This window comes from Dromaius novaehollandiae, unplaced genomic scaffold (genome assembly GCF_036370855.1).
Source record: "Dromaius novaehollandiae isolate bDroNov1 unplaced genomic scaffold, bDroNov1.hap1 HAP1_SCAFFOLD_182, whole genome shotgun sequence".
Lineage (NCBI taxonomy): Eukaryota > Metazoa > Chordata > Aves > Casuariiformes > Dromaiidae > Dromaius > Dromaius novaehollandiae.
Genome location: NW_026991509.1, coordinates 4,489 through 32,448, shown reverse-complemented (window position 1 = coordinate 32,448; position 27,960 = coordinate 4,489). Strand labels below are relative to the sequence as shown.

The 27,960-nt window shown below is 37.9% G+C and overlaps 1 protein-coding gene across 5 annotated transcripts; it reads right to left on the bottom strand.

Annotated features, from left to right (window-relative positions):
• Positions 1-2,141: 2,141 nt before the first annotated feature.
• Positions 2,142-27,960, bottom strand: LOC112986927 (dnaJ homolog subfamily B member 4). Of its 5 annotated transcripts, XM_064504700.1 has the most exons (5): positions 27,859-27,926; positions 14,767-14,878; positions 9,222-9,507; positions 5,677-6,251; positions 2,142-4,074 (listed from the first exon to the last, which is right to left on the bottom strand). In XM_064504700.1, the coding sequence occupies exons 3-5, from the start codon at positions 9,430-9,432 to the stop codon at positions 3,841-3,843; spliced, it is 1,020 nt and encodes a 339-aa protein (XP_064360770.1). In that variant the 5' UTR covers positions 9,433-9,507; positions 14,767-14,878; positions 27,859-27,926; the 3' UTR covers positions 2,142-3,840. The 5 variants fall into 5 exon arrangements, with proteins under 5 accessions (XP_064360770.1, XP_025962296.1, XP_064360772.1 ...); XM_026106511.2 differs by lacking the exon at positions 14,767-14,878 and having other exon boundaries at positions 27,859-27,960; XM_064504702.1 differs by lacking the exons at positions 14,767-14,878; positions 27,859-27,926 and adding an exon at positions 23,928-24,039.

Below are 27,960 nucleotides of genomic sequence, written 5' to 3'. Positions count from 1 at the left end.
GATCATATTCTTGAACAGAGGAACATTTAACCCTTCTGCCAAATGAAGAGTTTACAACACTTGCCAGCAGCACAGATTGTTCAATGAAAACACTGAATTAAGAGGCAGAGGCAAGACACCAATCATGCAGATCATTCCTTTGTTTTTCCTACTACAGACCAGCTTTCCATAACAGAATAAAGTCCTTACAAAGGCTAAAGACTTTATATCCATGCTGAGGTGCTGCCGTGCTAAAGTACAGTTCCTAGACTTGCAATCAGATTTTAAAGCCACATCATCACTTAAGTTGGGGAGCAGCAAAAATATCTTTAAAAGGCTCAAAGGGTGGTGTTCTGTTGTTTTTTTGGATTAAAATATTTTGAAAGACTCGTTGGTTATAGATTAAGAATAAAAAGATGTAAATATGTCTAGGATCATACAGTCCCATCAAAAGCTGAGGAAAACAAGCTATGGAAACCACTACTGTTTTCCTCTCTCAACTGAAACTAAGTACCAGCAAATTGCACCTAACAAGTCTCAAAAACTTAACACAACGTGACTCAATAATAGGGAAAAACAGTAGTTTAAGCAAGCATATGACCAGTAGCACTTACCAAGAAGTAGAACTGATTCTTGGCCAAAAACACTTCCTTTCCAGGCTGCGAACTTATTTTGGAACAGATCCTCCAAAAAATTAATCCACACCTAATAAGAGGTTACCTAGTCACAATTGGCCCAAGTTTCTGATACTGCCTCCTCCAGCCTCTAAAAAAAACTAAGTCAAGGAGACTATCATGGCACACTGACATCTTTGCAGAGCCCAGACAGGCTCTTTACAGCCAAACTAGCTACAGACCATTTTCCTTATCTGTGCTTTGTCTCCTCAGCACTGAAAGTACAACTTTTCCAAGAGCTTGATTCATTCTCTGCACTATGCATCAATCTGATGGATGACTCCTTACGCTTGAATTTTTGATGAACGGACACAGTCTCAAGCATTTACTAAGAAATATTAAAACCATCACACCTGACAATTAGAACAGTGATATTCTCATTTGATTGACCACTGTAATCCAGGTTGCTCATCTTCAGCACTTCTGTGATGTTTGGACTGCAGGTAATATTGAACAATAATGATGTGAATACAACAGGAGGACATACAAAGGAAAAGATTGCTTCCACCTTGAAAAAGGCAATTGGAAGTGAGTACCCAGAATGTTAGAAGATGAATGTGGTAAGAACAGCAGCAGACACCAAATCCCAGCTAGAGAGGCTGTTATTTCCATAAGGCAAAGCAAACGGGTCACAATTTAAACATTCACTGCACCACAAACAGGCTTTGAAAAGTTTTCAGCACAGATAATACAAGAAGGGTTGAGTGGAAAAGTGGGATAGTAGTCTCCCCGTGACATCAGAAAGCCTGCACCCAAGCAGTCATTAGGGAACACCTCTGGATGACAGAAAGGAGACACAGTTATAATACATACCTTACCCTACCTTTCAACAAATTGAGGTTATCCTAAAGCTTGATGTTGGAGGGATTAAAAAGGTACAGATTTTCATAGACCTGTTGAATGAACTTCTCTGAAGTAACCAAATTCTTTTTACTTTCTGCAGCACCTAAACAACCTTCCGGAGATAAAAAGCTCCTCTCCCCAGCTTCACTAAAGCCAATTTTATTTCCACATATTTAGATAGTTAAAGATATAGTAGGTGATTGACTATTTGTCTCTGTCTCCCACGTAACCTTTGCTAAATAATCAAGTGGCTTTTAAAATACAGCTTTCACAGGTTATATTTTGTTAAAGGCTTACTTTGTTACCTCTCCATGAGGAAATACAAATGTTTCATACCAATCTCACATACCAGTCTCTTTCACATCAATCTCTTGTACTTTAAGCATGAAAACAGAAAAAATTAGTTTGCTATATATGTAAATGCATAGTACAAGATACTCCATTTTCAGTTTAGCACCAATCATCTTACTGGAAGATGGATATAAAAGTTGTGGTAACTTTTTCCAAAGTTACAATTGAATGTTTTGTAATCCAGGATCTTAGAAGCATAATCTATTAGCTTTTAAACTGACAAACATTTTAAGCAATATGCTTTTGAACTCCTGTAATTTATAGCATGTCATCATAACAAAGAATAAAAGAAAGTTAAAAACCAAGTTTACACTTTTTACTTAAAAAAAGAAATAAGAAATGCAATACAGAACATACTGAAATGATAAGTTTTTAAACACAAACAATATATAGTGTTAACAATATGCATTAGCACTAAGCAGCAGATTTTTCTCTTTGTGATACTACTCCAGCAACTGTTTAGATCCTTATAGATTTAGGACTGCATGGGGCTGACACTGTATGGAAAGATCTGCAGTTGAAAAATCGACTCAAACAGTATCTTCCAGAAGTTGTATTCTTTTGAGTAACTGAAATGGGATTCTTCTTGTGCTTATTAAAAAGTTATTGTAAATTAAATCCCAATTTCCATATTATTTACTTTACTACAGGAAGTCATTAATATGAAGATAACACTGTTACCTCATAAGCCAAAAGAACAGGCAACTAATACATTTCCACGGGCAAAAGAATGATAGCAAACCTTACATATTTTCTTCTTATAAAGAAAAAAAATATTCTTTAGAAGTGTTGTTAAAGCACTGTAGTACAGTTTTAAACCACGAGTAATGAACACACGTCTGCAAGGCATTTCTTTCGCCAAAACCATGCTGCAATCAAGGGAACCAGCCCTATTACTATAAAACTAGACTACAGAGGGCTCTCCACTTCCCTATGCACATTTTAACTCTAAGGATGGGTACTTCCTATTAACTCCTAATAACTTTCCATTCTAAAACTTGACCCAAAGCTCATGGAAGTTTACGGGCACCCCCATCCCTACCCCAGTTCGTCTTAAGTAAACTTTCCTTTAGCTAGGATTGAACTTTTCCTTCTTCCTTATGGGAGTAGCAGAAAGTTCGGCCATTGAAAACAGTGAATATTTGAGACCAGCTTGTTATCAAAATACCTGTGCTAGCCAAATGCTTTTAAAGTGTTCTTTGCTTCTCTCTCCCCACTCAAGTACAGACAGACTCCAAGCTATTACATCAGCTCCAGCCAAATGAGGCTGAACTTCATTTGCAGAATGTGTTCTTTCACTGTCCAGTGAAAACTGCCAGTGAGAGCTCTGCCTGGGCCCTGAGGGACTACCCCCCAGCAAATGCCCACCTCGCTACTCTTGCTCCTCGAGCCACATGCCCTCTGCTAGACTTGCAGTACGGCCCTCACCAATCTGAGACAATAAGGAAAATACTTCCATGGGGGTTCAGGAGACCAAACTGATTTTCTCAGCCTATGCTTTGTGCAGGTAACATACAAAAATGGCATCTGTAACATTTTCTCCTTTTAAATATTTGTGCATATTATGCATGTATTTCTACTATGAACTCCAATTTCTGTATGAATGTGTAATGTCACACATATTGTAGGGATGTAAGAAATAAATTACCTGGAGGCTCAAGCACTTTATCAGAAATATATGCACTGACTTTGTAAAAACTGATTACATTTTACATTAAGCAAAATACTGAATAAACTTTTCTGATTACGAAGATCTAAAATAAAATGAGTGGTTTTCCCTGTAAATTTTACTGCAGAAGTCTGTATGACTTGTACTTAACTCTTTTCTTCTCATGCAGCATTACAATAATCCCCCCCATCCCACAAAACAAAAAAAAAAAAAAAAACAAGTATTCCACTAGCTGTTACAGATTGCACTTTTAAGCACAGACTTGCCAGTCTTCTGCATCTTCAGTGTCCTGTTTAAATAGTTTTGACATACACAGTCTTCACTTTATGAAACAGGAAGATTTCGCCTAAGTACTTCTTTTGATGCTGGAGATATGTTATCTGGGAAAACTACTTCAAACTCTATAATTAAGTCTCCACGTTGGTCAGGATTTTTGGGAAATGGCAAGCCATATCCTATAATTCTTCTTCTCATCCCAGGCTTTACAACTTCATTTACTGTCATGGGTATGGTTCTTCCTTCTATTGTCGGCACATTGATCGAGCTGCCACACAAAGCCTAAAAAAAAATTGTATCATGAGGGAAAGGAAGCGGTCAAAACTGCATGCACCTACAACTGAACGTGGATTAATGAGAAGACTAGTATTGTAAACGGGGTATTTCCACTGTGCACTGCTGAAATGTCAAAATTCTAAGAGTGTTCCTCCCTTAAAAAGGGGAGGTTTCAGTGTGTCACTGAACATCACAATATTTCCAGTCTTATGGAATGGCCACTGGAGGGCAATTAAGTCTATATATCCTTCCAAATTTTACCAAATAACACGGTAGACAAGCACAAAGTGAACATACTGTCCACAGTTCTTCAGTCCATAAGTTTCTACAGATGTCCAACTTCTCAACTTCCATTGGACATTTAGAATCTTATTCTATTGTTTTTTTACATTGTACAGGGGTTTACTTAATACACTATCAACCTACATTATTTAAAATGATAAAATAACATTTAGGTATCTAAAAGTAAAGGCATATTAAATTTGATAGTCTTTTTAGGTGGGTATTTGTGATGCTCACAGAAAAGCAAAAACAGACTTGCTGTGCCAAAATAAATAAAAAAAAATAAAAGACCACCATGACCACGACAAACAGACTTTCTCCTGCTTTACCCAATGATTTATTTTCATTACTCGGATCTCTAGTAATGACTTTCTGATTTCTCCAACTTCACCCGATACTCCACACTTAACCTATACTGATAACGCTCACTATTACATAGCAGTGCACTAAGTCTGTCCTTTTGTCTGTGAAGGAACATATTATCCAAATCATCATTAAATACCGTCTTTCCTCCCTTACCTTATTTTAGGAGCTTCATGTCATCTCAAAGGATTGTTAACTAAAAATATACCTAAGGATAAGGAGCTCATGATGCAAGCAAGAGAATTTCTTCAACAAACGTTAAAAAAATTTTAAACACTCACTACGTTACTCTTTAAATGATGATTATGTCAAGGCTTCAATCCCAGAACTCTCCTCAGTTGCCTTTCTGATTTTTCCTTTTGAAAGCCAATACGTTTTGATCTTAGAACAGAATTTTAAAAAAAGCTATAGTATTTTTGTTGTTATATATAGCTCCTGTAACACCTGCTCACAATAATTTATCCTCATGAAATCAATCTCTACATACTTTGAAATCACACTGAAATAACTTATGACATAAAAAGGCAGACTTAGAGTTTGTTGCAAATAGTTAAGATATTAAGTGACAATATTTAAGACTTTTCTACATTGTCCTGCAGAAGTAGCAAATCATATCACAGCAGTAAGGAACATTTTTAATTGGATGTGTTTGTTATTACTTCAGCCTAATATGTATTTATCTAGAAAGGTGAAGTACAAAGTTTTAAGAGAAATGCTGTATCAGCCTTCACTCTTACCTCTCTGCCCTCATTCTCCTCCACCTCTGTAGCAAACAGCTCGAAATAATACTCTATACTTATCAAAACAGCTAATGCTTCCACTATAAATAACTATGTTCTGCAGCCACACTTTGACTTTACAGCCATGAAGTGCTACTTGTTCTTTTAAAACTTTGGTTCTGCCATACATCTTGTGCAGCACAGCCATTGGTTTGAGCATTCAGAGTTCTGTCAAGAGACTTACCTCCCTTAAGCTGATCTTAACAGGATAGATTATATTTGATCCATCTCTCTTGAAGTGTGAGTGAGGTTTATCTTTAATGATAAAAACAATGTCAGCTGGAATTGTGTTGGGTGTTTCATCGCCTTCTTTTGGAAAAGTGATTTTGGTGCCCTCTTTCCATCCTCTTTTTATCTCAATAGTGAGAATTTTGTCCTCTGTTCGGACACTTCTACCATCTGGGTTCAGCCTTTTACGGGAGATTCTCATCCTTTTTGTGCAGCCATGGTATATCTCTTCCAATGACACTTTAAGTTCATGGATGACAGGGGGATCTTGTTTACGACGTAGTTGGCTACCAACCGTATTCCTTTCCCTTGGAAAACCATTCATACTAAAACTAGTAAAGGATCCAAATGGATCGCCATCCATTTCCATGTCTTCAGTGTCTCTGCCACCAGGCATCCTTCTTCCAAAGAAGATCTCAAAAGGATTAGTGCCACCAAAGAAAGCTGCAAACGTAGCATGTGGGTCACCATGGAAGGAGTATCGAAAGGTACCACCCTGTCCATCAGGTCCTCCAGCTCCTCCTTTCAGCCCTAAATAAGACAGATAAGCAAAATTAAAGTGAATGGAATATTAGAACCTACAAGCCAAAAAGGCTTTTGCAGTACAGTGACAGGATTCTTCAGAGGACTCACTAGCAGACTATGCAGTACCAATTAGCAGTACAATAGGTAGAAGAGCAAAAGTTTTTGAAGCTTTAGAATTACTTCTACTTCAGCTGGAAAGTATTCTGTCACTGCCAATTTCACTTCACAAAATTGAACTCAGTTATTCAAAGAATTAGCATCTTAGAACAGATGACAGGTCTGCTTGACCTTCTTTTTTTTTTGTTCTGCAAAGTCTGCTGGGAGCTGCATCCCTCTAAGATCGGTTCTGAGCGTATCGTGTGGTATCATATTTGATGTTTCTGATACGCTCCATAGTTTAAACTTTAATCCAGTGTTAAGTAGCTTTGCCTTCGGTTTGTCTAAAACTCAGTTTAAGAGACTAAGAAGCAAAATGCCAATATTATATAGCAGCTATATACTTCCTTAATGTTTAATTCAGAATCTCAAACTTTTTGCAACTTGTGGTCCTATGATGTAAAACACAGAAACTTGGAAATCCCTTTCCATCCAGCCATGAATAGAAACAACTTGAAAGTTCCTGAACCCTACGTGGATAAGAAAATTGTCAGCTTCTCTGTGCAAAAAACAGTATTCTCAAATAGCTTTGTTCTACCTCTTCTGTCTTTCTCAGAGAGATTCATGTTCCATTTCTTCCTGAAGAATTTTCCTCATCATTCTCAAAGGCCAGTCCTTTGTACTTTCTGCTCCCTTATTCCAAAGCCAGCTAAGATCAGTTCATTAATGCCTCCTTCATGATTGGTGATCTCCACCTCCACTTCTTCCTACCAGTTAGCACTCTCCTGCATCGATAATTTCAGAATGCCTTCTAACCTTTTAAGACCAAAAACTGAAAGTCTTGCTAGGAGATCTTTATTTCTACACTCACAACATGCTTGTCTTTTTCTTTTTTTTCCTCCCCATTTTACAACCAACAGCTCAGCACTACAGAGATTATCCTACTTCTACAGCCACAGACATTTGAGGGCTTACATTAAGGAAGTGTACATCCTCCAAATTTGAACTGGAGGAGGTTTTTGCTCAGTGTTTCAAAACTTTTATGCATAAGCTTAATGCTGGCTATCAACAGTAACTGAACAAGACATTAGAATGAAAATGTTTGCCCTGTCTAATACTAGCCTGTATTAAAAGTACTCAGCAACGTCCAGTGCATCCTTATGTCACTGCACTGTTAACGTCAGACAAATATATCAGCGGAACCAACCTATGACAGCAGAAGGACACCTTCGGGAATAGCTAGCCAAAAGGTATTATTGAAGGTACATCAAGTTCCTGGCAGCAAAAAAAAAACACACAGAGGTTTCCTCCTCTTCTCTTCACAACTACTAATTGCATTCTCAGAAGCTATGGAAGAGCTCAGAAAGTTACTGAGGTATTAAGAGGTATTTCCAGACTCACTGTTACAAAAAGTTGATCTCTAATTTAACATTGTGCACAAAATAAATAGAAACAAAATAAATAGAAATCTATGTTTTGAATCTCTGGCTTCAGGTATGCAATACTGGGATGCCAAGAGCTGCACTGGTTTATGCGCCTTAGTTCAAGGTCTTTGGAAAAAGTGACTAAAATGATATTTCGAGAAAGTGGTTAGGATGAGCTATTGCACAGGAATCTGAAAGGCAAATAGATCTACAGAGTAAATAGTTTCATAGTAATATACAGAAAGGAGTAGGGGAGAGAGAAGAATTCAAGAAGGCAGAAGATCAAAGAAGCAACAAAGATCTCTGATATCTAAACAGATCTTATTTTCCTGGAATGTTTCAGGAGCATCAACACCTGCAATTCTAGGTCTTCATTTTTTTTTCCCAGTTTGCAGGGGATAAGACAACAAAAAAATAGAAAAAACTGTAGAATCTGAAAGTCTTCTATGTGAATTGATAGATTCTACACACTATATTAAGTCCTAAGGATGACAGAGGGCCAAGTTTTATTATATAGTCGTAAGAACCACAATTTATTCCAAATACTGCTATTTAAGTATGCCCTACTTTGTTAGCTCAAAAAAAAAAAATCTGGCACTGAGTGAATGGCAATGAGTGAGTAGATCTACTTGTTCCAGCGGAAGTAATCATTTCATTTGGAATTTCAGATACCATACATTTATGGGAAGAGATGCTATTTCCTTTCTCTGTTGCTCAATCAAAACTAAGGGAAAGTCATGTCAGTTGAAAATTAAAAAAAAAAAAAGTCATCCTCTGAGATAACCATTTTAGGTTAAATATGAGATTTCTGAAGCCTCATTCTCTTGGCATGTTATCACAGTTTACAATTAAAGCTAAAAAATTGTTCTGGTATTTCATGACATCAGGCAAATTCTTTCCTCTCCAGGCAAGAGGCCAAAGACAACTACGGACTGGACACCTGGGCTTCTGCTCATGACTACCCTGCCCAGATCAAGCAGACTGCCATTTAGCAAAAATTTTAAAAAGCATATCTCTCTTTTCAACTGCATTTCAAGAAGCACTAGGTTAACCTAAGACAGCAGTAAGAACAAACCCCAGGAAGCTATTTATGGATCACACATACTCTTTCCAGTTCCAAGACTTTTTGTCTGTCAAGTAAACAATATGTGGGAATCTTAAAAAAAAAAAAAAAAAAAAAAAAAAAAAAAAACCCACAAAGAACACATTAAAATAATAAACTAAAACTAGATCAGTATTAACATTGTGTAATGATATATGTTAACTAAAAATATACATTTTATATGTATTTTTATATATATATATATATATATACATACACACAACCCCAAGCTTCAAAGCACCACAGATACATTGCCTAAAAATATATAGCAGGTTCCCATGTTTCATCTATATTTACTTTGCTTCATTCAACATAATTAAAATGACCACTCACAGAGTACAGAGAAATACATACCTTCCTCCCCAAACTGATCATAAATGTCTCTCTTCTTGGGATCACTCAGCACTTCATAAGCTTCTGCAACCTCTTTGAATTTTTCCTCTGCGTGGGGAGATTTGTTCTTATCTGGATGCCATTTAAGGGCTTGTTTTCGGTAAGCTTTTTTGATATCCTCTTCAGAAGCCCCTTTTTCAATTCCCAGAATAGAATAATAATCTTTCCCCATTCTGAGTTTTAGAGGAATTTAGCTTTTTCTTGCTATAAAGAAACCAGTATCCAGTGTCTTAGCAATGTAGAGATGCTAGAGGAGGAAAAACAAAAGTCAAATTCAGAATTGAAACAAACAAAACTGTTATAAATCAGCAAGCTCTCTGATACGCTAAAGAAACGCTAGACAGCTTGTCCCTATTTCATTCCCTCCCCCGTCACTCATTTATAAATAATTACGCACACTGGACAAGACACAGCCCTCTTCAGAGTCCTCCCACCTACACTACGTGTCTCCGCTCTTTCTAGAACGGCAACTACTCCCGGACGTCATTTCCCAGCTGCCGGGGCTGAGCAGCCGGCCCAGCCTTTGCTCCCGCAGACCTACGTACAGGCACACACAACTCTGCAACTTTCATTTCCCCCCTCGCCAAGGAAGCAGCGCGTTTAGAGGTTTAACAGGGCGAAACAGTGCCTCTCACCACCAGGACACCAGACTGCAGCCAGAGAGGTCTAAAACCATAACTGCCTCAGAAAGACTGCAGTAGCCCATATAAAATAATTCCAGCCTTTTGCTTTGCAGTTTCTATAGAGACTGCTGTAAATACAACTGCTCGCCCAGAATATCGCTGACATGAATTTGTACCTTTTCCAGCAAGGATTACAAAGTACTTTACATTCAAGTTAGTTACAAGGCTTCATAAAGGTTAACTTCATTTCTTTAAAAATAAAAATAAGCCACCCTCAGCCAGAGTTGATTGGAGCGAAGCACCACTAAGCAGTAAGAAACCAAATCTGAGCAAAAATACAAATCACTTTATTACAGCTCAGTTCAAGCCACTCAAAGTAGAGCAATCATATTCTTTTTCTCATTGTACACATAAGAAATACCAAGACTATTGTACAAATACCAATATATCAAGCGAACAGCTTTCATCTGATGAAATGCAAGTCAAATACCTGATTCCTAAATATTTGCTTTTTTTAAACACATAACCAGTGCAGAATTTTACTACTGAAGTTTCTCTCACTCTGCAGAGGGAATGGTATCAATTTTCAGCCTGCAAGATTTCTTTTGGCCCTTAGTCGAGTATTATAAGACAAGAAATTATTCTTATTTGTCAGGATGGAGATAAGCTTTAAGACTGATTATTGTAGCTTGTAAAATACTTCTTCCTGGAAAGAAACAGTAAAATATAGTGTGTGTGCGTGTGAGTGTGTGTATATATATATATATATATCAGTCATATCTAGAAGTTACTTATATGAAGAAAAGATATCTCTATTAGGTTCAATTGTCTTTCTCCTAAAGACAACAAGATGTTTAAGAAAGGCAGAATATAGCAGTCAAAGGACCCTCACATTCAAGTGGGGAACACTAACCTTTTGATTTAGACAGTATTATATTTGAAGCTGTTTTTCAAAACCTACTCCAACCGTTAAGAGGGCTGGCTGATTAAAAAAAAAAAAAAAAAAAAAAAAAAAAAAAAGCAAACAAAAAAACAGAAGATTTCTTCCTAACCAGAGAGTACTAAAAAAAAACATTTAGGAGATATTTTCCATGCGTTGTCCCCCCATTTCCTACATCATATCTGCACTAGAGTTTACCAGGTTCCCTCAATGCATCCAAGGTTTGCTCAAATATCCTTTCCCTTTCTTTTTTTTTTTTTTTTTTTGAGGGGGGGGGACAGGGAGTGAAGGAGAAAAGTATGAAGTTGAGATTTCAACACAATATTTGACAAAGCAAGAACTTTGACATATCCTTAATTATTTCAATTGTAAGACAGGCCAAAGGACATTGAAAAGACTTACCAACAAGTCTCTCAGGACTGACTTGGATTTTGCCATATAGCAACTCACAAGGTTTCAGAATCAATTATCTTCTCTACAGCTGAAGAAGCCAGTGCATGGAATAAAGCTAGGCTTCTATTAATTCAACCCTTTTTGTCTTTCTTTAAAAAAAATACTGCTTTTGTTAGTTTACTATTAGTATTTAAGTTAAATTATTGGAGACATGTCTCCCAAATTCATCATTTTTTCCACTGCAGAATTCTCAAAGCAGCAGGCACAATAGCTTGAATTTAAACTGGACTTCAATTCACTTCATTCGAAATGTAATACTACTCCTGACAGGTTTTAGCAGGCAGTTAACTTTGGATCATGATTTATCATATTTGCAACTATTTCCTGGGCATAACAAAGTTTTATCATAAACTCTGAACTAAAAGAGCAACCAAACTTCATCACTATTGGCACAATGAGATTGAGATGTGTCTTCAAACCTCCTGCAAAACTAGCAGCACAAAGAGTTATTATGCACAGCTGTGCTCCCATGGTATGGTTTGAGGAACCTATGGCAGGATCATAACTTACATCACTTGAACTATTCCACCAGTGAGTGTCAGAGAACTACCCCATATTTGTTTTGCCATGTTGGCATACAATAGTATTGTCAGAACAGCAACAGCTCAGACTAGTCTCGGGACAGTATTTTTCACAAGGTTTTCCAAAACCTCCAGTCAATGGAAGGGGCAGAGAATGCACGTGCTAATTTAAAAGCAAGGTATAAGAACTTTTCCCTTTGAGAATATTAAATACAAATTTCCTTTTTCAATATCAAAAGAACACCCTAGGAGTTCCAATTAGCCAAGCTTAAAAAAAGTAAAACATAGAAATTAATTTCTATCTCATCTAATTAAAAAAAAAAAATAGTAGTTAAGATCTTTTTTTTAAACCAAAAGTTTCTTTCCCTAAAGTGTCAAAGCTTACAGAGTAAGTTCTGATAACCACTAAAAGTTACACTGGGACTTTTTGCTGACAACCACAGTAACATTCAGGCATTCTGAACAGACTGTTTGTTATTCAGACAGAAGAGCCAAGTTATACCCTAATTAGTTAAGTAATTCCCTAAAAATTAAAAGACTGGAGTGAGATCCACAACAAAGACTACATTGTTTCTACTTCCTGGCCTGCAGGAGATCCTCACATCAGAATGAGTTTACAGCCTGGAACCTCCTAAGAGTCAACGGGATAACTTGAGCACCTTCTTCCAGCAAAAGCAGGTTTCTTCTTTCCACCCACGATATGCCCTTTCTTTTTATCTTATGGATGTCCTATGCTTTTATCTTTTATCAAGCACAGACCTTTTGGAAATACAGGCAGGCTACAGTAAATCAATCATACATTCCCTCTCACATGCTCACGGATTCCTTCAAAGACTTCTTAATAGATATGTGAGATATAACTTTCCTTCAGAATTAGTGGAAGGAAAAATTACAGAAAGTTTTTAGACTTTCTACCAGTGTGCACAGTACGAATATCAGATCATGCTAATGATCATTCAGGTACATCAGACCCTACTGGCACTTCCTCAGATAGCGTAATCCTTCTGGTAAGAGCGATGCAAGTTTTTACTTCTTCCAATCTTCCCGTATTAGAAGAGTTTTAAGGACAGATAAGCCACAGCTGCCAAGCTTTTAGAACTCTGGGATGAATATCTGATCTTTGCAATTCTTTATTACTCATTTTATTTGATCACATATCCCTCTCCAAAGTTTAAAATAAAAAATAATTTAAAAAGGAAAGTCCTTAATGCACTCTCCACAACAAGGACTTCTGGCATTGCACTCCCTTCAAATAAACAGATAAACAGGAAAAAAACAGCTATAAGATTATAACAATAAAACTAAACGTATATATTTTAGAGCTGTTATATATCTTGACCAGCAAGTACCAGAAAGCGCACCTCTAGACTCTGAAAAGATTCAGCTTCCCATGTGCTTGAAACAGTTTTGTAAAGCCTGGGAAGCCTCTACAAAACCAGATATAAGGTCATCACCTAGTGTGGGACAGATGAACGCATTTATGGGATAATTTTGTTCTTTACAAGTTTGTGCCCTTCTACCTTGAGATATTTCTCCTCTTCTATAGTAGTGTTCCGGGACATTTTGTCAATAAGCCCATTTCCCAGAATCGCTGCACTTCAGCCACCCTCTGCTTCAGAGGTCAGTCAGCACTTTGTGTGCAAGGACCACGAGGTACCTGCATTGCGCATGGAGATATTCTAGGCACGCAACCAGATTTGCAATCCTTTTAAGCCAGCTTCTGATGCTGAAGTATTAAGACAACAAGCAGAGCAAAGACATTATTCAGCTGCTTATCTAGAAAATATGCCTAAGCAAGACCACATCTTCTGTACAATACAGAATACAGAAAATACTACAGTTAATTTTCAAATAAAGTCTGTATATTTTTGTGGTTTTCCTAAGTTCTGCTAGAACGTTGATCTTTTCCAGTGTGATATTCCTGAAGACGTTGGCTGCCAACCAAGTATTTAGAGCCAGTAGGTCTCACGATAGACATGTTCTGCAATTCTTATAAGCCACTTCAGGGTACTCTCATTGTACACTGACAAAGTTTGCAGCGTATACATGCATTTGTTCAGCTCTTCCCTATGTCAGAGTCATCTGTTAGAGATCAGCAGCCAATTCCCATGTCGCATACAGCTGAACAGAAGATGCCCTGAAGAAGGCTGTCAAAATCTTCAGTCTCTAAGTCAGCCTTATATGCCTGCATCAAATGGAGAAAAACACCACAACAAAACAAACTGTTCTACTTATTTCTTGACTGGCACGTTGCATTGCTTCTAACAAAACAGCACCAGACTTTGACTAGGTCACTTCCCTAGCATAGAGATTATTAACTTTCAGTCTCAATATTACCTGTTTAATTATTTCCTTCTCAATTCCTAAACCGGAATTTTGAGCTACAGGAATGATCCATTTTTACAAAAAGATAAAGGCTATCAAGCTGGTATTTGGAGGTACATTGGAAGTCAGGTTATATTTTCCAAAACGTTTGCAAATTCCGATTACCCTACAGTCCAAACTAAAACACAAACACTAAAATGAGAAGTTCAAGCTTTTTGAAGTCATCTGGAAAGAACTTGCATCTTCAACTGTATCATCATGTTACTAAAAGAATTTAATAGTTTATTAAAGTATTTTATCATCTCTCAGGAAGACCGAATAAGACTGCTTTTGAAACCATTGAAACACCTATCTACAGAGTGTTTTTTTGTTCTTTGATCAAAAAGGTGACATTCAGTATTGTAATACTAGACTTTAGCCTTTTAGATAAGAGGGTTTTTATGTTTTATGAAATACACACAAGCTGAAAATTGTTCTTTAAACAGTTCCCCTTCACTTCTGAAGCTGAGTCTGACTGCTCAGATTCAGCATTCCCTCTGAGTAATTATAAAAAAAAAATTACTTTACTGAAATACTGTCTTTTCCAGTACACTTTCGCAAGAACCACAGCCTAACTCATGTACACATGGATGGGCACAACACACCTTGACTTCGGGTGAACAGTATGAGAAAGCTCATTCCACTTCCAGGTCTTATAAAAGGTGACTCGATCATTTTAAATTTTAGTTCCTTTCTTTAAAGAATCCTTCGTAAGAACTGTTGAAAGAAGTTAGGATACAGCTAAAGAAACATTCACAATAGTACCTTGAACTTAAATTCTATATTAATAAATTAGCACCTGCACAAGGTTATATTAAGGGAAAGACTCTAAAGCAGAATGATGTCATTATTCCCTAGAGTAATAAGTTGAGTAAAAATACTCACATCTCCTTTAAAAAATTACAAAATAAACCATTTCTTCTGCATTCCTCACCTATTAAATCTCAGAAACAAAACTAAAAAAAAAAAAAAAAAAAGAAACCCAAAACAAGAAAACCCCACATAGGGGTAGACCACGGAGCAAGTTAAAGAGCAAACAAAACCACAAAGGCAAATTCCACACAGATCACAACTATAAATATACATGTGCATGTAAATGTCAATCCAGAGGAGCCAAATCCCCAGCCAGAAAAAGCTCTTTCACAATTAAGTATCATAATATTTGCAAGCCCACGTGAACGAATGGAATAAACTGACATTTGTCTACCAGAGCTGGAAGAGAGCACATCGATATACAACAGTAAATATTCTACAACAGCACCAATTACTTTCCCAGAGGAAAAAAAAATAATGACAATGTTTTTTTCGCCCCAGCATCTTTAACTGTACATAGTTGACTGGGCTACATGTATACTTTAGGACTGTGAATAAGACCTTATACATACACAAACCACATTTGTGAATGCATCCAAGTGTTTCACTCAAGAAACATTCAGTAGTGGTCTCTTCTACAGAAATGCATTTAGAGTCTGCAGCAGAAGCGATAGATAGCTGAAAAAGGTTTTTTCCATAGCTAACACAACATAAAGTGAAATTTGCAGAGTGTAACATCTCTTTTGAATCAGTCAACAGCCCAGGAAGGGCTTCATTTAGTCATGCACTCCATAACCAAGTAAATACCCAAATTTACCAACTTTTTACATCAGTTCTCTCTAGAAGCATGCTACTGTGCTGGAAGTGGAAGACTTATTGTAGATAAGAATTTTGGGGGGCAATTTTATATCTAAATTAATAATCATACAAGAAAGTGAAATATGAAATACACACAAAGCTTTATAAACAGTAAATTATCAAGTTATAACAGATAGTTATCTAATAGACATTTACCATTATTAAACAGCATACTTGAATAACTAGACAGTTATTTTGTATTTCATATGGCATGCACTCTGTCTTTGAGACACTCCGATTTGTAAATGATTCAAGTTGAAATGCACTATGAAGTTTCTACCCAAAGTTTCTTCTGTGTATGAAATACACCAATTCCTTTCCCAGCAGCATATAATCAGAGTGCAATTTTCCAGAACTTTAAACACTTGACAGAAAGCATGCAATAATATATTTTGATACAATTCACTGACAGTTGAAGCTTACATTAACAAGATTTGCTGACTTCTGATTTGCTGACACATAAAAAAAGTAGACTTAGAGAGGTAAGTTATAATCATGCATTATGAAAATATCCAACTCGCATTACAGATGTATCAAAATCCCTGCGAAACAGGACTTGACAGGAAAAATAGCTACTAGAGTTTTTCCCACATAAAAAGTTTGCTTGTATTCTCTGGGAACATCAGACATCAGTCATCAGACATAGTCTGATTTTGGGGGGGTTCAAGAAAAGACAAGGTAGTAAATGGACGAGTAGAATACAAAGTTCTCCAAGATAAATAAATTCATTGCAATTTTAAGTTGTACCATCCCCATCTTGAAGAAAAATTGATATTTTATATTTTGGTACTCTACATCACAAAAAATATTTATATAGGAATATATTCCAGGAGGAATATATGTGAAGTCATGCTCCTCCCAACAGGCCAAAGGACATACACATAAGATATTCTGTGGGAAGTCTTATTTTAAATATACAGTTCAGAGTCAGCATGAATTCACAGCTCAGATTCAAGTGTTGAATCTCAAAACACACACTATCAGAGAAACACTGTTGTCATTTCTCAACTTTCAAAATGAATTTTAAACCTGTGATCCATGCAGCCTTCAATTTTACTTAGGAGGAAAAAAAAATCTACACAGCAGAAACACAGACACTTAACAGAAATATTTAAAAACTCTTAAGTTATGTTCTTGTTGGTCTATTGTTACAAACTAACAGCTAGAAATGCTATTGTTAAGCCAAAAGTATCCATATCTTAACATTAATGCTTATGGCTATTTTGTATAAAATTTAACAATCAGGTTCTCCTCTTCAAACAATTATCACTTCCACTACATATTATAAACAAACAAAACTCCCCACTCTTTTTCTAAAGCTACATACAATACCAAAATAGAGAGAAAATTGATCCAAACCTCAGGTAGATTTTATACTTTATATACAAAGTATATATATATTTTTTACTTTATATAACATTGTTACAGCTTTCAAAACTAAAACAGGACTAAACACATGCACACTGATACTTCGTCACAAATAAGCTTATATCATTAACAAAGAATTGCTTTCTTATACCTAATTCTTATCTACTAACTCTCAATCCCCACTATAGCTGAAGAACAAAAATACACCTTAAGGAAATTTCCAGACCTCACTTTCCGCTGCAGAGAGAATGAGTCTTTGACAAGCAGACAAAGTTCTTAGAGCTCAATTACAATGCATCACATTGGTGAAAATGCATCTAACTTACCCTCACTTTACCACGGTGTAAGTCAATACTTTATTGAAGTATCAGAGAGTACTTAGGAAAAAACAAAAGGAGACATCTGAAGTATGGTCACACTGAGTGACACAAATACAAAGTAATTTCAACTACAGAATAAGGTTTTCCCCTTCTGAAAGAATACAGATTCCACAAGTGTTTTTTAACTCCTTATTTAGAGCCACTGTTCATTTCAGTTCCTACCCACATGAAAATTTCTGTAAAAGGACTCTTCTTCAGAACAAGTTGCACAACCTGCATATTGATCTTCTTGAGCCATCAACACATATAACAGGTTTCCCTCACCCAGCTGAGCCTATTTTTAATGCACTATTACAAATGTCAGTGAATTATGACATGTTATCTCCACCCAGTATATAAACATCTTAACTATATACAAGTGCACAGTGCTGGTAAGGAGGAGGAAAAAAAAGAGTTCAGTTCTCATTGTTGTTACCAAAAGCAACTTTATAAGGAGGCTCAAGCTCTGCTGCACCCCAAAAAATGTTACATCTTGACAAGTTCTGGAGAATATACCATTAAGTTCACCAGTTATGGGCAAAAGAAGCAGAAATATCTAGTAATAAAATTCAATAGAAGAATTTGACTTGTAATAAGCTTGGATTTTTATAACTGCTTCTGGCTCTGATTGCTATCACCCAGGAATTTATCCAAGACTCAAGAAACTGTTCTGAAACAGCACACATACAAATGAAGAATTAGATCCATCACACTACTCTGCACCAGTGAACAGGTTCTTCCCAAGCCACCGACCCCTCAGTTACAGAACAGGTAAAGATGTTTAATAACAATTAACAGTCTAGGCCCTGATATTTATTCACTGTTTCCCTCTAACATTAGTTGTTTTTTTATTTGATTATATTAACCTTTGAGTTTTATAACCTTTCCAGTAATTGTTTCCAGAAATAACACACTGACAAGTCTTTCAGATTCTCAAGGACTAATAGACTCACACTCTGCATATGTTTGCAATATTGTAACATAAGAGTACTATATTGGTTATAAATATGCCTTATCCACAGGCTGTGGGCTCCATTACACTCTTTTCAGCATAAGCAGTATACCACATAAAACTACTGTTAAAATAAAAGTCACAGTCGAAAGAGTGCTGAAGACTTCCGACAGGTGTCAAAAGAATGTACGACTGCTTGGTAGCCACAAAAAAAAGCAAATCAAGTGTTAGGAGTTACAAGTAAAGGAGGAGAGAACAAAACAAAAAACATTTTATTACTGTATGAATGATGTGGTATCAGTGGCACATCTACACCTTAACAGTGTGTGCAATTCTGTCGCCCTCAGCTCAGAGTATACCAAAACTAAATTAATATTCAGAGAGGGGCCATAAAAGATGATCAGAGAGATGAAAATGCTTCCATGTGAGAAACAACCAAGGAAGCTAGATTTTTTCAGACTGAAAAAGATGACAAAGTGACAGAGGTCTACAGTCATGTACATAGTGGGGAGGATGTATCAGCTGTTTGTGATCTACTCCAACATAAGCAGGGTCAACCAAGTGAAACTAGTAGGAGCCAGTTTCAAAAATAAAATTAAGGAGTTCTACAAGGGGTAAAAATCCCTGCCAAAAGACACTGCAATCCCTCAATACGGGTTCAGGTGGAGCCTGAACAAATACCTTAGAAAAGATCTATCCTTAGAGAAGAAGCCACATCAGGAATTGCCCAAGCCGAAAGTAGTTGAAAGCTGGGGAAATGGAAACAAGGACCATGAATTTACTTCATTCTCACTTGTTCTCAAGTGTCTACTTACAGCTGCTTTTGAATGCAAATTACTGGACTAGACAGACTACTTAAAGGACAGCCAGTCTAGTGTTCTCCTGATGAACATTATCCTTAGGTTCATGAAAATCTCAAGACAATACAATTCAAGAGACCAGACATTTCCACCCTCTAAGGAAAGAAGCCTTTCCAAGGCAGAAGCTTAAGCTGTGAGAACTGGCACTACATAATCAACCTCAGTGACACACAAGTGCTGTCCAAACATGGGTTTGGCCAGGCACTAGAATTCTGCTCCTACTGATACATTTGGAAAAGTGTTTGGGTACTCTTTATTGTAGCACAGCTCCTTGACACATAACTAGAGTATGGTTTGGTATATGTTGCTAAAAGAAAAAGAAAAATTGATTTATTAGTACTGCCAAGTTTTTTTTAAAAGGTATGTACAGGAAAGACATATTGCTTAAAATAGACTAACACAATCCAGGATACCACTAGCAACCATGCTGTCTCTTCTCTCTCTCCTGCCACCTCTCCATCTGTTCTTATTAAAAAAAAAAAGTGTTAGTTACACCTATGTTCTTTCAGATGATTCAGGGGAGAGAGGGAAAAAAAAAGCTTGAAGAGATGTGTAAATAGACTTCTACCCTCATCCTCCTACTTGAAGATCTGTGTTTATTATGCAAACATTAAGAAATAGGTGATGAATAATAAGTATCCCAGTACTGTTTCCTGCTTAACTGAAATAATGGGGGTGAGAGTTATTTACAAGAAACAGACATTTCACATTGACATAGAAACAGTCGTTTACAAATGTTACTAAACACCTTTTTTAATATCACTGTTTTCAATAAAAGTAAGGCTAAAGATGACAGTAGTACTTGATAGACTCAGCCCCACTCTTGCAGCACAGAAGGAACAGAAATTTCCCTACAAGTATAGAGGCTGAATAGCCAGCTCACATGCTCCTCTCTCTCCTCCTGCAGTCCAACACTCTCCGCCCCACGGACCACAGCCAGCTGGCACAAATGGAAGTAACATTTGCTACAGTCTAGGCTGAGGCTAGACATGAGGCCAACCAGCTCCGAGACCCTGGGAACTGTGACTGGCTCCCTGCCAGTTCTTCCACCAAATGAATCCTGGTGCAGGAGAACTCTTGTGACCTAACAGTAGTGGTATGCACTGATCAACAGGAAAAGGAGAATGGAAAAATAATGCTAATTCACACAATAATCCTTTTTGATTTTCCTTCAAGGAAAATGGAATAGATGAAGATTTAAAGAAAATGCTTTTAAAAGGCATTTATTTCAATTTCCTACATAAATTTAGCTTTCACAACCACTTTATCATCTGGGAAGCATTAGGATAGGCAGACTGTTTCAGTTAATACCTCTATATTTTAATGATCAGCTTCCCCTTTTAGCCTTTCACCTACAGAAAAGGGGAAGGTATCTACCACCTATAACAATTTCTTTGGTGTAAATTTCTGCATTCACAGTAGTGGAATCCGATGGGTATTTTTCCACCAAACAGTATCGGTAACATCCTGTCATCTCAGCAAAGAGGCAGCAGACAATGCAAAGCACCTGCAGAATAAAGATGGTCCTTACAGGTCAGCTCTTGCTAAAGATCTCTGAGAAGCTGGCACTGGCATGACTCAGACCTGATCTGAGCCTGATGTCTTGCTTTCCAATGGTTCTCATCCAATCATTTTGCATTTGGATTTATTCAAATTAAAAATAATAATAATAATAATACCACACTGCTGGTCTGGAACATTGTTTAGTGGAACGCGACACATTCCAAAAATATTTTCTTAACAAGGAAGATACTCTACAGCTTTATGCTGACGGCCAACAGGCTCTCTAGAGTTGCACCACTACTTCAGTAATGTTTCATAATTAAACAAAGAACAGACAGACATCATGTTTGCAAGCCATTTTTGCTTCTTGCTAAAGTATGAGACAATCATCTTCTGGCATAGTTAAATAATCAGTAAACAGAACATCTGGGAGAAAAAAATGAACAGACATGATGCTGATCATAGTTATTGGTCACGTACATGGGATGGGTGAAGTGGGAAGATGCTTGCACAATCCCTATCCATGCTCTATTATTTTTTTTCTACAATAATAAAAAGTAATAGTTTCCAACAGAAAATAACTGAATATTTTCTCAGTCTTGATGAAAAGAGAAACTGCAAAACAACCAAATGCACTTGAAAGTGACCAACTTCAGTTTCTTTACTGCAGGATCTTGTTTTTAATTGCCATTGTATTCAAACAAGAAGGTTATCAACACTACCAAATAAGGAACTGCACACATTTCTGCTATGGGCATGTGATCACTGTTCTTACATAAGCAAAAGGAGATGGTCACACTAGATGCTTTTTCCAGAGTGTGCTTGTCAAAATCCCACCCAGCTACTCTGATTCACGCAGTTAGCTTTATGTGCAAGGCTGAAAACGCACGCACTGAACAGTTGTTTAAAGGCAAGAGTTTGATAAAGACATGTCAGAACAACTCTGTTTAACTTGAAAGAAGACATATGTCAGCATAGCTAAGTCACTTGATGTAAGCTAAAACAATAAGAATTTACATCTGTTCACCTACAGAAGACAGAAATAAAGGCAGATACCAGTTACATTTACCAGAATTGGCTGTAACAGAAGTCAAAGCAGTTGCCCATTAGTCTTCAAAGTGTTTCACTTGCATTCCATAGCTCAAATCAAGTTTCTTAGGTTTCCTTCCCCTCCCCCAAGTCAATCTAGAAGAGATTTGGGAAAATGAAGGTAGAAGGGGACAATTTAATAGGCCTATTTTGCAGTTAACCTCTTAAGTCAGTTTATTCCCCTAGATGAAATGGCGCAGGCCTGGCTAGGAGGAAAAGGTATAACATGGAAACATGCACAATCAAGCAGAAAAATGTTTAAATAGAGAACATTCAAAATAGATGCAGTTAATTTCTGTAATCCATTCTATTAATGGATTACAGAAATTCCAGAATTTCATAAAAAATGTTTCCCAAACCCATAATGAAAATGTGACTTTTGCATGGCAGCCAACCCTAGAAAGACATTTCACTATAGTAAGTAACATTTGTTTTCTTTTCAACCTTTTCCCTGCCCCTTCTGAAGGGGGGTGGGGGGGAAAGGGAAGCACAAAGAAAAATGAAGGACAATTGAAGGACCCCTACAAATTAAATTTATCATTTCCATGACTATATATGAAAGTACCTACACAAAATCATTTTACTCTTGGGACATAATCTTAACGGACAACAACCTGCACAATGAAAATAAAAGATCTCCTCATCTCCTCTTTCTAGTCTCTGCAAAGCATACCAATCACCAGTCAAAAGGTTTAGTTTATTACACTCATGGAACCACCTGTTTTCTTGGTCTTCACAAAAAGTCATATCATGACATTCACATCATTAATCCTTTGAGTGAGTTTGGAGATTATGCTAGCAATATACGTCCTCTTTCAATACCATGTACTATTATTGAGGGCTCATTTTTAAAACAACTAGGCTTTTGGTAACTACACCAAGATATTTTTACCATCAACTAATACTGAAGTTGCAGTCAGTCTATGACCTTCTCTCAGTTGTCTTTGGATATTGCATATTTCAAAGCACTAATATTCTTAAATATTTGCAGTGAAGTTTGTGAATGTATTTTCCCCAAAACATATATGCAACCCTTACAACAAATACTGACAGGGTTTTTGGTTTAGATAAACCTGTCATAATGACAGCTTTAAGGACTGAACAGTCAGTTAAGAGCTTATCTTCAATCCTTCCTTCCTCACCATCAGAAAGATTTTACCTTTATATGCTAGTTATTGACTCTATGATATAAGCACAATTTGGTTAAAAATAGGGTGTTCTGACTCACTGTTCTGCACTGGGAGTTGGTGGTTCTTTTGGATTCCACAGGAAAGGCAAAAACGCTCTCAAGGAAGTAAATATTTTATTAACATCCCAGAAAAGGTGACAGCAAGTTATAAAATCTTATGTCCCTTCTAATGCTGGGAACCCTGAGCTGGTACAGCATCAGATGGACCTCTAGTCAGACCATGACATGCTGACAGATCTTGTCCATAGTGAGGTCTGTCCTATAAATGCCATGAACCATAACCATAAAATAGTTATCTTTCCTGAGAGAAAGTTTGTGCCTTTTTTGTGGGATCTAAAAGAAGCAGCATCTCCTTGTGCAACATATTCAAATTCACAAAGCTGTTGGCTGTAATAAATAATACCAGAAAGAATATTACTAAGGATCAGGCCTATGCAATAGGGAACTGTACCAACTCCTTCTCAAAGCAGGAAAAGTTTAAGTACTTCAGGTGAGAAACCTGAGCATTAATGCCTTCTTCAAGAAAATACATATTTACATAGAAATTAACAGAACTTGAATTCATGCTCTGCAGCACTATACCGATAGACAGTAGATACTTCTATCCCTTATAGCTACCACTGCATTCATTACATTTGTTTCCACTTTAAAACACCCTCAGTTGTTGCCTCTGCTCTTCTTAATCCCCACTCAAGTGTATTACTACTGCCACAATGCCTAGCTCTATCATCCACCCATTATATTTCAAGCAAGGCCTTCCACGCTTTTTACTCACATTCTCTCTCATCTGAGGAGAGCTTTGCAGACGTTGACAGCAAACAGATTCTCTGGACTCTCACAGCTTTCCTTCCCATGACATCCACAGAAAAACATCCAACCCCCTTGAACGGGTATGGCATTGAAGACCAATGACCATGCTATCATGCTGACTAATATTATCCAGTTGTCTCTTTGCACTACATTTATGCCACACAGTGATTCACTGTCTCATTGTGCACTTCGGTTGAATTTAGGAAGAAACACATGCTTTGCATTTTCTCTCTATATTTAATGCAATGGTGGCCTAATGCAATTCCCTAGCCATTTGTACGCTGGTCAAAATTTCAGAGGCTGAGTCATATTGATTAATCTTTTACTGGGTCAACTGTCCTGTAGCCCAGAAGGCAGTTTGCCAACAGACCTCAACTGAAACCCTTGGGGGGAAAGTTTCCCTTTTTTCCCTTTTAAGTTCAACTATTAAAAGTTCTTTCAATAGTTTCCACTCGCTTTTACTTTAATCAAAGATATGTTAAATCAGATTCACAAGAAGAAAATGCACAATACAAATGCTCTAAGCAATATGAAATATATATATATATGCAACTTTTCTTTAAATAGACTCAAACTTTTCCTTCTAAGAAAAGCAGCATGATGAAACTCAAGCCTAAAAAAAATTTTTTTAAAGCTTACCACATACAAGTTGGCACACAGGGCACCAGATATGAGTTTAGGGAACAAATTCACTCTTATTCTCCCCAGAAGCCAATAGGAAAGCTGCATTATTGTCACTGATTAAAGGCAGACAGGACAGCAACTGCAGCAGAGCGGCTGCCCTCCCTCTTCAACATCCCTATCTCCTCCCACCCGCTCCAATTCCTCAGCCAGCAGGAACCATGCCTCTGCATTTGGCTGGAAATAGGCGCAACAGAAATATTTGCTGAAGAGGAAAACACAGCTGGCCACCACTTGGGTCATATGAGTAGATGAATTCTGGAGTGATCTTACTATTTCAATCCTAAACTGTTCCTCCTTGATCCTCATCTCTAAAGAGTTTGAAATTATGACTACCATATAGAATTTGTAAACAATTGAAGTTATGCTTTAATATTACCATTTTTCCACCAATACATTTTCTTCCAGATAGAATTGTGGATCTGAAGTTTACAGTTATTTCTTCAATGCACATATTTATGCTCACGACAGATCAACAGTTGTTTGGATCTAAAGCAAAGGATGGATCTTCTCTCAGTAGTTACTTCAGAGAGCTTACCACTGACAGTATTCCAGGTCCTAGACACCTTTTGCCAGTGCAGGAACATCAGCTGACAATTAGAAGAGGAAGCAGTTACAACTAACCTACAAGAATATTTAAGAATGCCTTTTTCTGTAACATGTGATGTTATTTGGCAAACACTGCAGAGGTAATGCTGGATGCACATAATTCCTCAGACCACAATTCTATTTGCTTTTCCCCTGCTCTGAAATTTCAGGAAAGAAAGATCTGGAACATGGAAGTTGTGGTGCTCATGTTCAACCTAATGTAGCCTCCACTTTGTGATTACATTTTGAAGTACACACAGGAGTTCAGGAAACAGAAAAGTAACACACTTTGTGAATGCCTAACACAGGAAACACGATTTGAATTTCCCAAAGAAAAGAAGTTCTCAGAAACCAACTGCAAATTTCCCCAGGCCAGCAATGACATGCAGAAAATGTGGCAAGCAGATGAACAGCTATTACAATGGTTATCCTTCTCTGATATCTACAGACTGTAATCACTCTTCTTGTATAAGTGTTTAGTGTACTGAGGCAAAGTTAAACTAACTAAGGTACCCAGAGAGTCCCAGAGTCAATCTATAAGAAACTGAATTCTTTAGCTAATGTCCCATTCCTGTGAGAGATCTCTTACCTGTACTGATGAACCACTTTTTTCAGGACAGATGATTTTTGGCAAGTTCTACACTTTCACCTGTACTTTTGAAATACTTGAACTAGCTAATTTAGAAGAGTCTGGGTTCTCTGTGCCAGGGCTACCTTCAATGGAAAGTAAGGATGTATTTTGGTAGAAGTTAAGATTCCTTCATATACAGAATACTTTTGATTAAAAAAAACAGAAATGTATTTTTTTGAGAACTCGCCTTTACTCAGGGGCTATCCGCACGCTATCCATATATAGTATATATATTAACTATATGTATTAAGTTTTCTGGCTCTACAGATTTTTCATTTTAAATAACTGTTTCTCAGTAATTTCACCCATCAAAGTGTTCTAGTCTGATGATTACTGAAAAAAAACCTGGAGCCTGAAAGCCATGAGAGATGTCATTATCTGAGCAGTTTAAGTACAAAAGGGAGACACCTTCCTCCAACCTCTAAAAGAAATACTGACAGACATTTTAAAACTCCTTATTGTCCATTTATGTTATCTACTACCTAATTATTAAAATTCTGAAAGATAAATGGCAAAAGATGCGTCTACTACAACATCCTTCTTTAGTAACAGAGAAAGTTACTACGGAACTGAAAGTCATCTTATACAGCAAAGCCAAAGCTCTCTAGTTCTGACAACACAGCACAAATATTGGTTTTATCAATCTACTCCATCTAATTTCTTAGAAAACAGATTTGAGTAAACATGCAATGAATACTTTTAGCAAGTGGGAAAGCAGAATAGCCTCACACTTGCTACTGTACCAAGTCAGCAACCCTGGACTGGAAATACAGGCTACTTTGACCTTAGCAGCAGCAGCAACACCATGTCTTAAGGTGTTTCTGCCAGCCTTTTCTAGTGCCTATTCTTCTACTAAAACGAGTGCGATCATAAACAACCATAACTGAGTGGACCAACAAGAAACCAGGAACTTCATAAGATAGCACAGACCTACAAAGCTAGTCAAGAGAGAAAACAGCATGCGGTATTTTCTTATTCCACTTCAGCAGAGTAGTTCCCTCCTTGTATGTCACCCAAAACTAGGCAAGCTCCAGAAAAACAGTTCTTCAATTAAAATGACTGGCAACACTTTAATTTAAAAACGTTTATTTACTCCAACTAAGAGAAAGCATGAAACATATGTAACCTAGGAGCCTGTGAAAAAGCTTCAGTCTGATGCATATAAATAAAAAAAGACAAGGACATGTAAAGCATTCCCTCAGAACAGTATAGAAAACAACTGTACATCTTAGTTAAGTATTTAAGTGTTGACCTTATCTTTAGATATGGCCTTATCTAGACGTGAAGCCGTTGCAACACTGCCATCAGTGCTCAGCAGGACAGCACATCCCCACTCCCGGGTCACAAGGTCTGAACAAGGCCCATGTTACAGCAATACTACCTCCGATTTTCACTAAAGCTTGAGCTTGCTTAACCGCCAAGAAATTCCGGTTTGTCAAAACCGTTCAATAAACAGCAACCGTTGTAAGTAGAAGGAGGCAAGTGAAGCTCTCCAAAAGGCGGAAGGGAAAAACCCTGTCCCATTTCGCTGGTTCTAGAGCTGTGGGACCGTAAGAGCCGAAAAGCTGTTAAACATAAGCGGCAGACGCCGGAAGGGCCAGGGCGGCGGAGGCAGCCCGCGGCCCGGCCCCCCGCCCGCGGGCCCGGCCCTGCCTCACCCCTCCCGCTACCGAGCCGGCGCCACCGGACACCCGGGCTGCTCCCCCGCAAACCCAGCGACAGCGATTTTGCCATTTTCTCCAGCGCTCCCGCGTCACACGGCGGTGACGCCGACGGCGCCGGATGGCCGCAGGCACCGGACCCCCCCCCCGCAGGCCTCCCCCCCGGCCTCGCACCAGCGCCGCTGCTCCCCCGCCCCCCGCCCTGCAGGCGGCCGAGCACAGCGGAGGAAGCCGCAGGGAAGGCAGGAGGCCAAGCCGGAGCGGAGCGCGCCTGGGGCTGCCCGAGGCGCCGCGCCGCGCCACTGCCACTACCACTACCACTCTCACACACTCACCGACTGACGCCGTCTCGGCGGGCTCCCCGGGCCACCCCTGTTCCCGGCAGCCTCCGCGCCGCGCTCCCTCGCCCGCGGCCCCCGCGCAAGTCACGCGAGAGC

Coding starts and splice junctions, on each gene's coding strand:
- LOC112986927 (XM_026106511.2), bottom strand. CDS start 9,432: ATGGGGAAAGATTATTATTCTATTCTGGGAATTGAAAAAGGGGCTTCT. Junction 6,252..9,221: donor TGATCAGTTTGGGGAGGAAG/GTATGTATTTCT, acceptor TGTCTTATTTAG/GGCTGAAAGGAGGAGCTGGA. Junction 4,075..5,676: donor TTAAGATCAGCTTAAGGGAG/GTAAGTCTCTTG, acceptor ATTTTTTTTTAG/GCTTTGTGTGGCAGCTCGAT.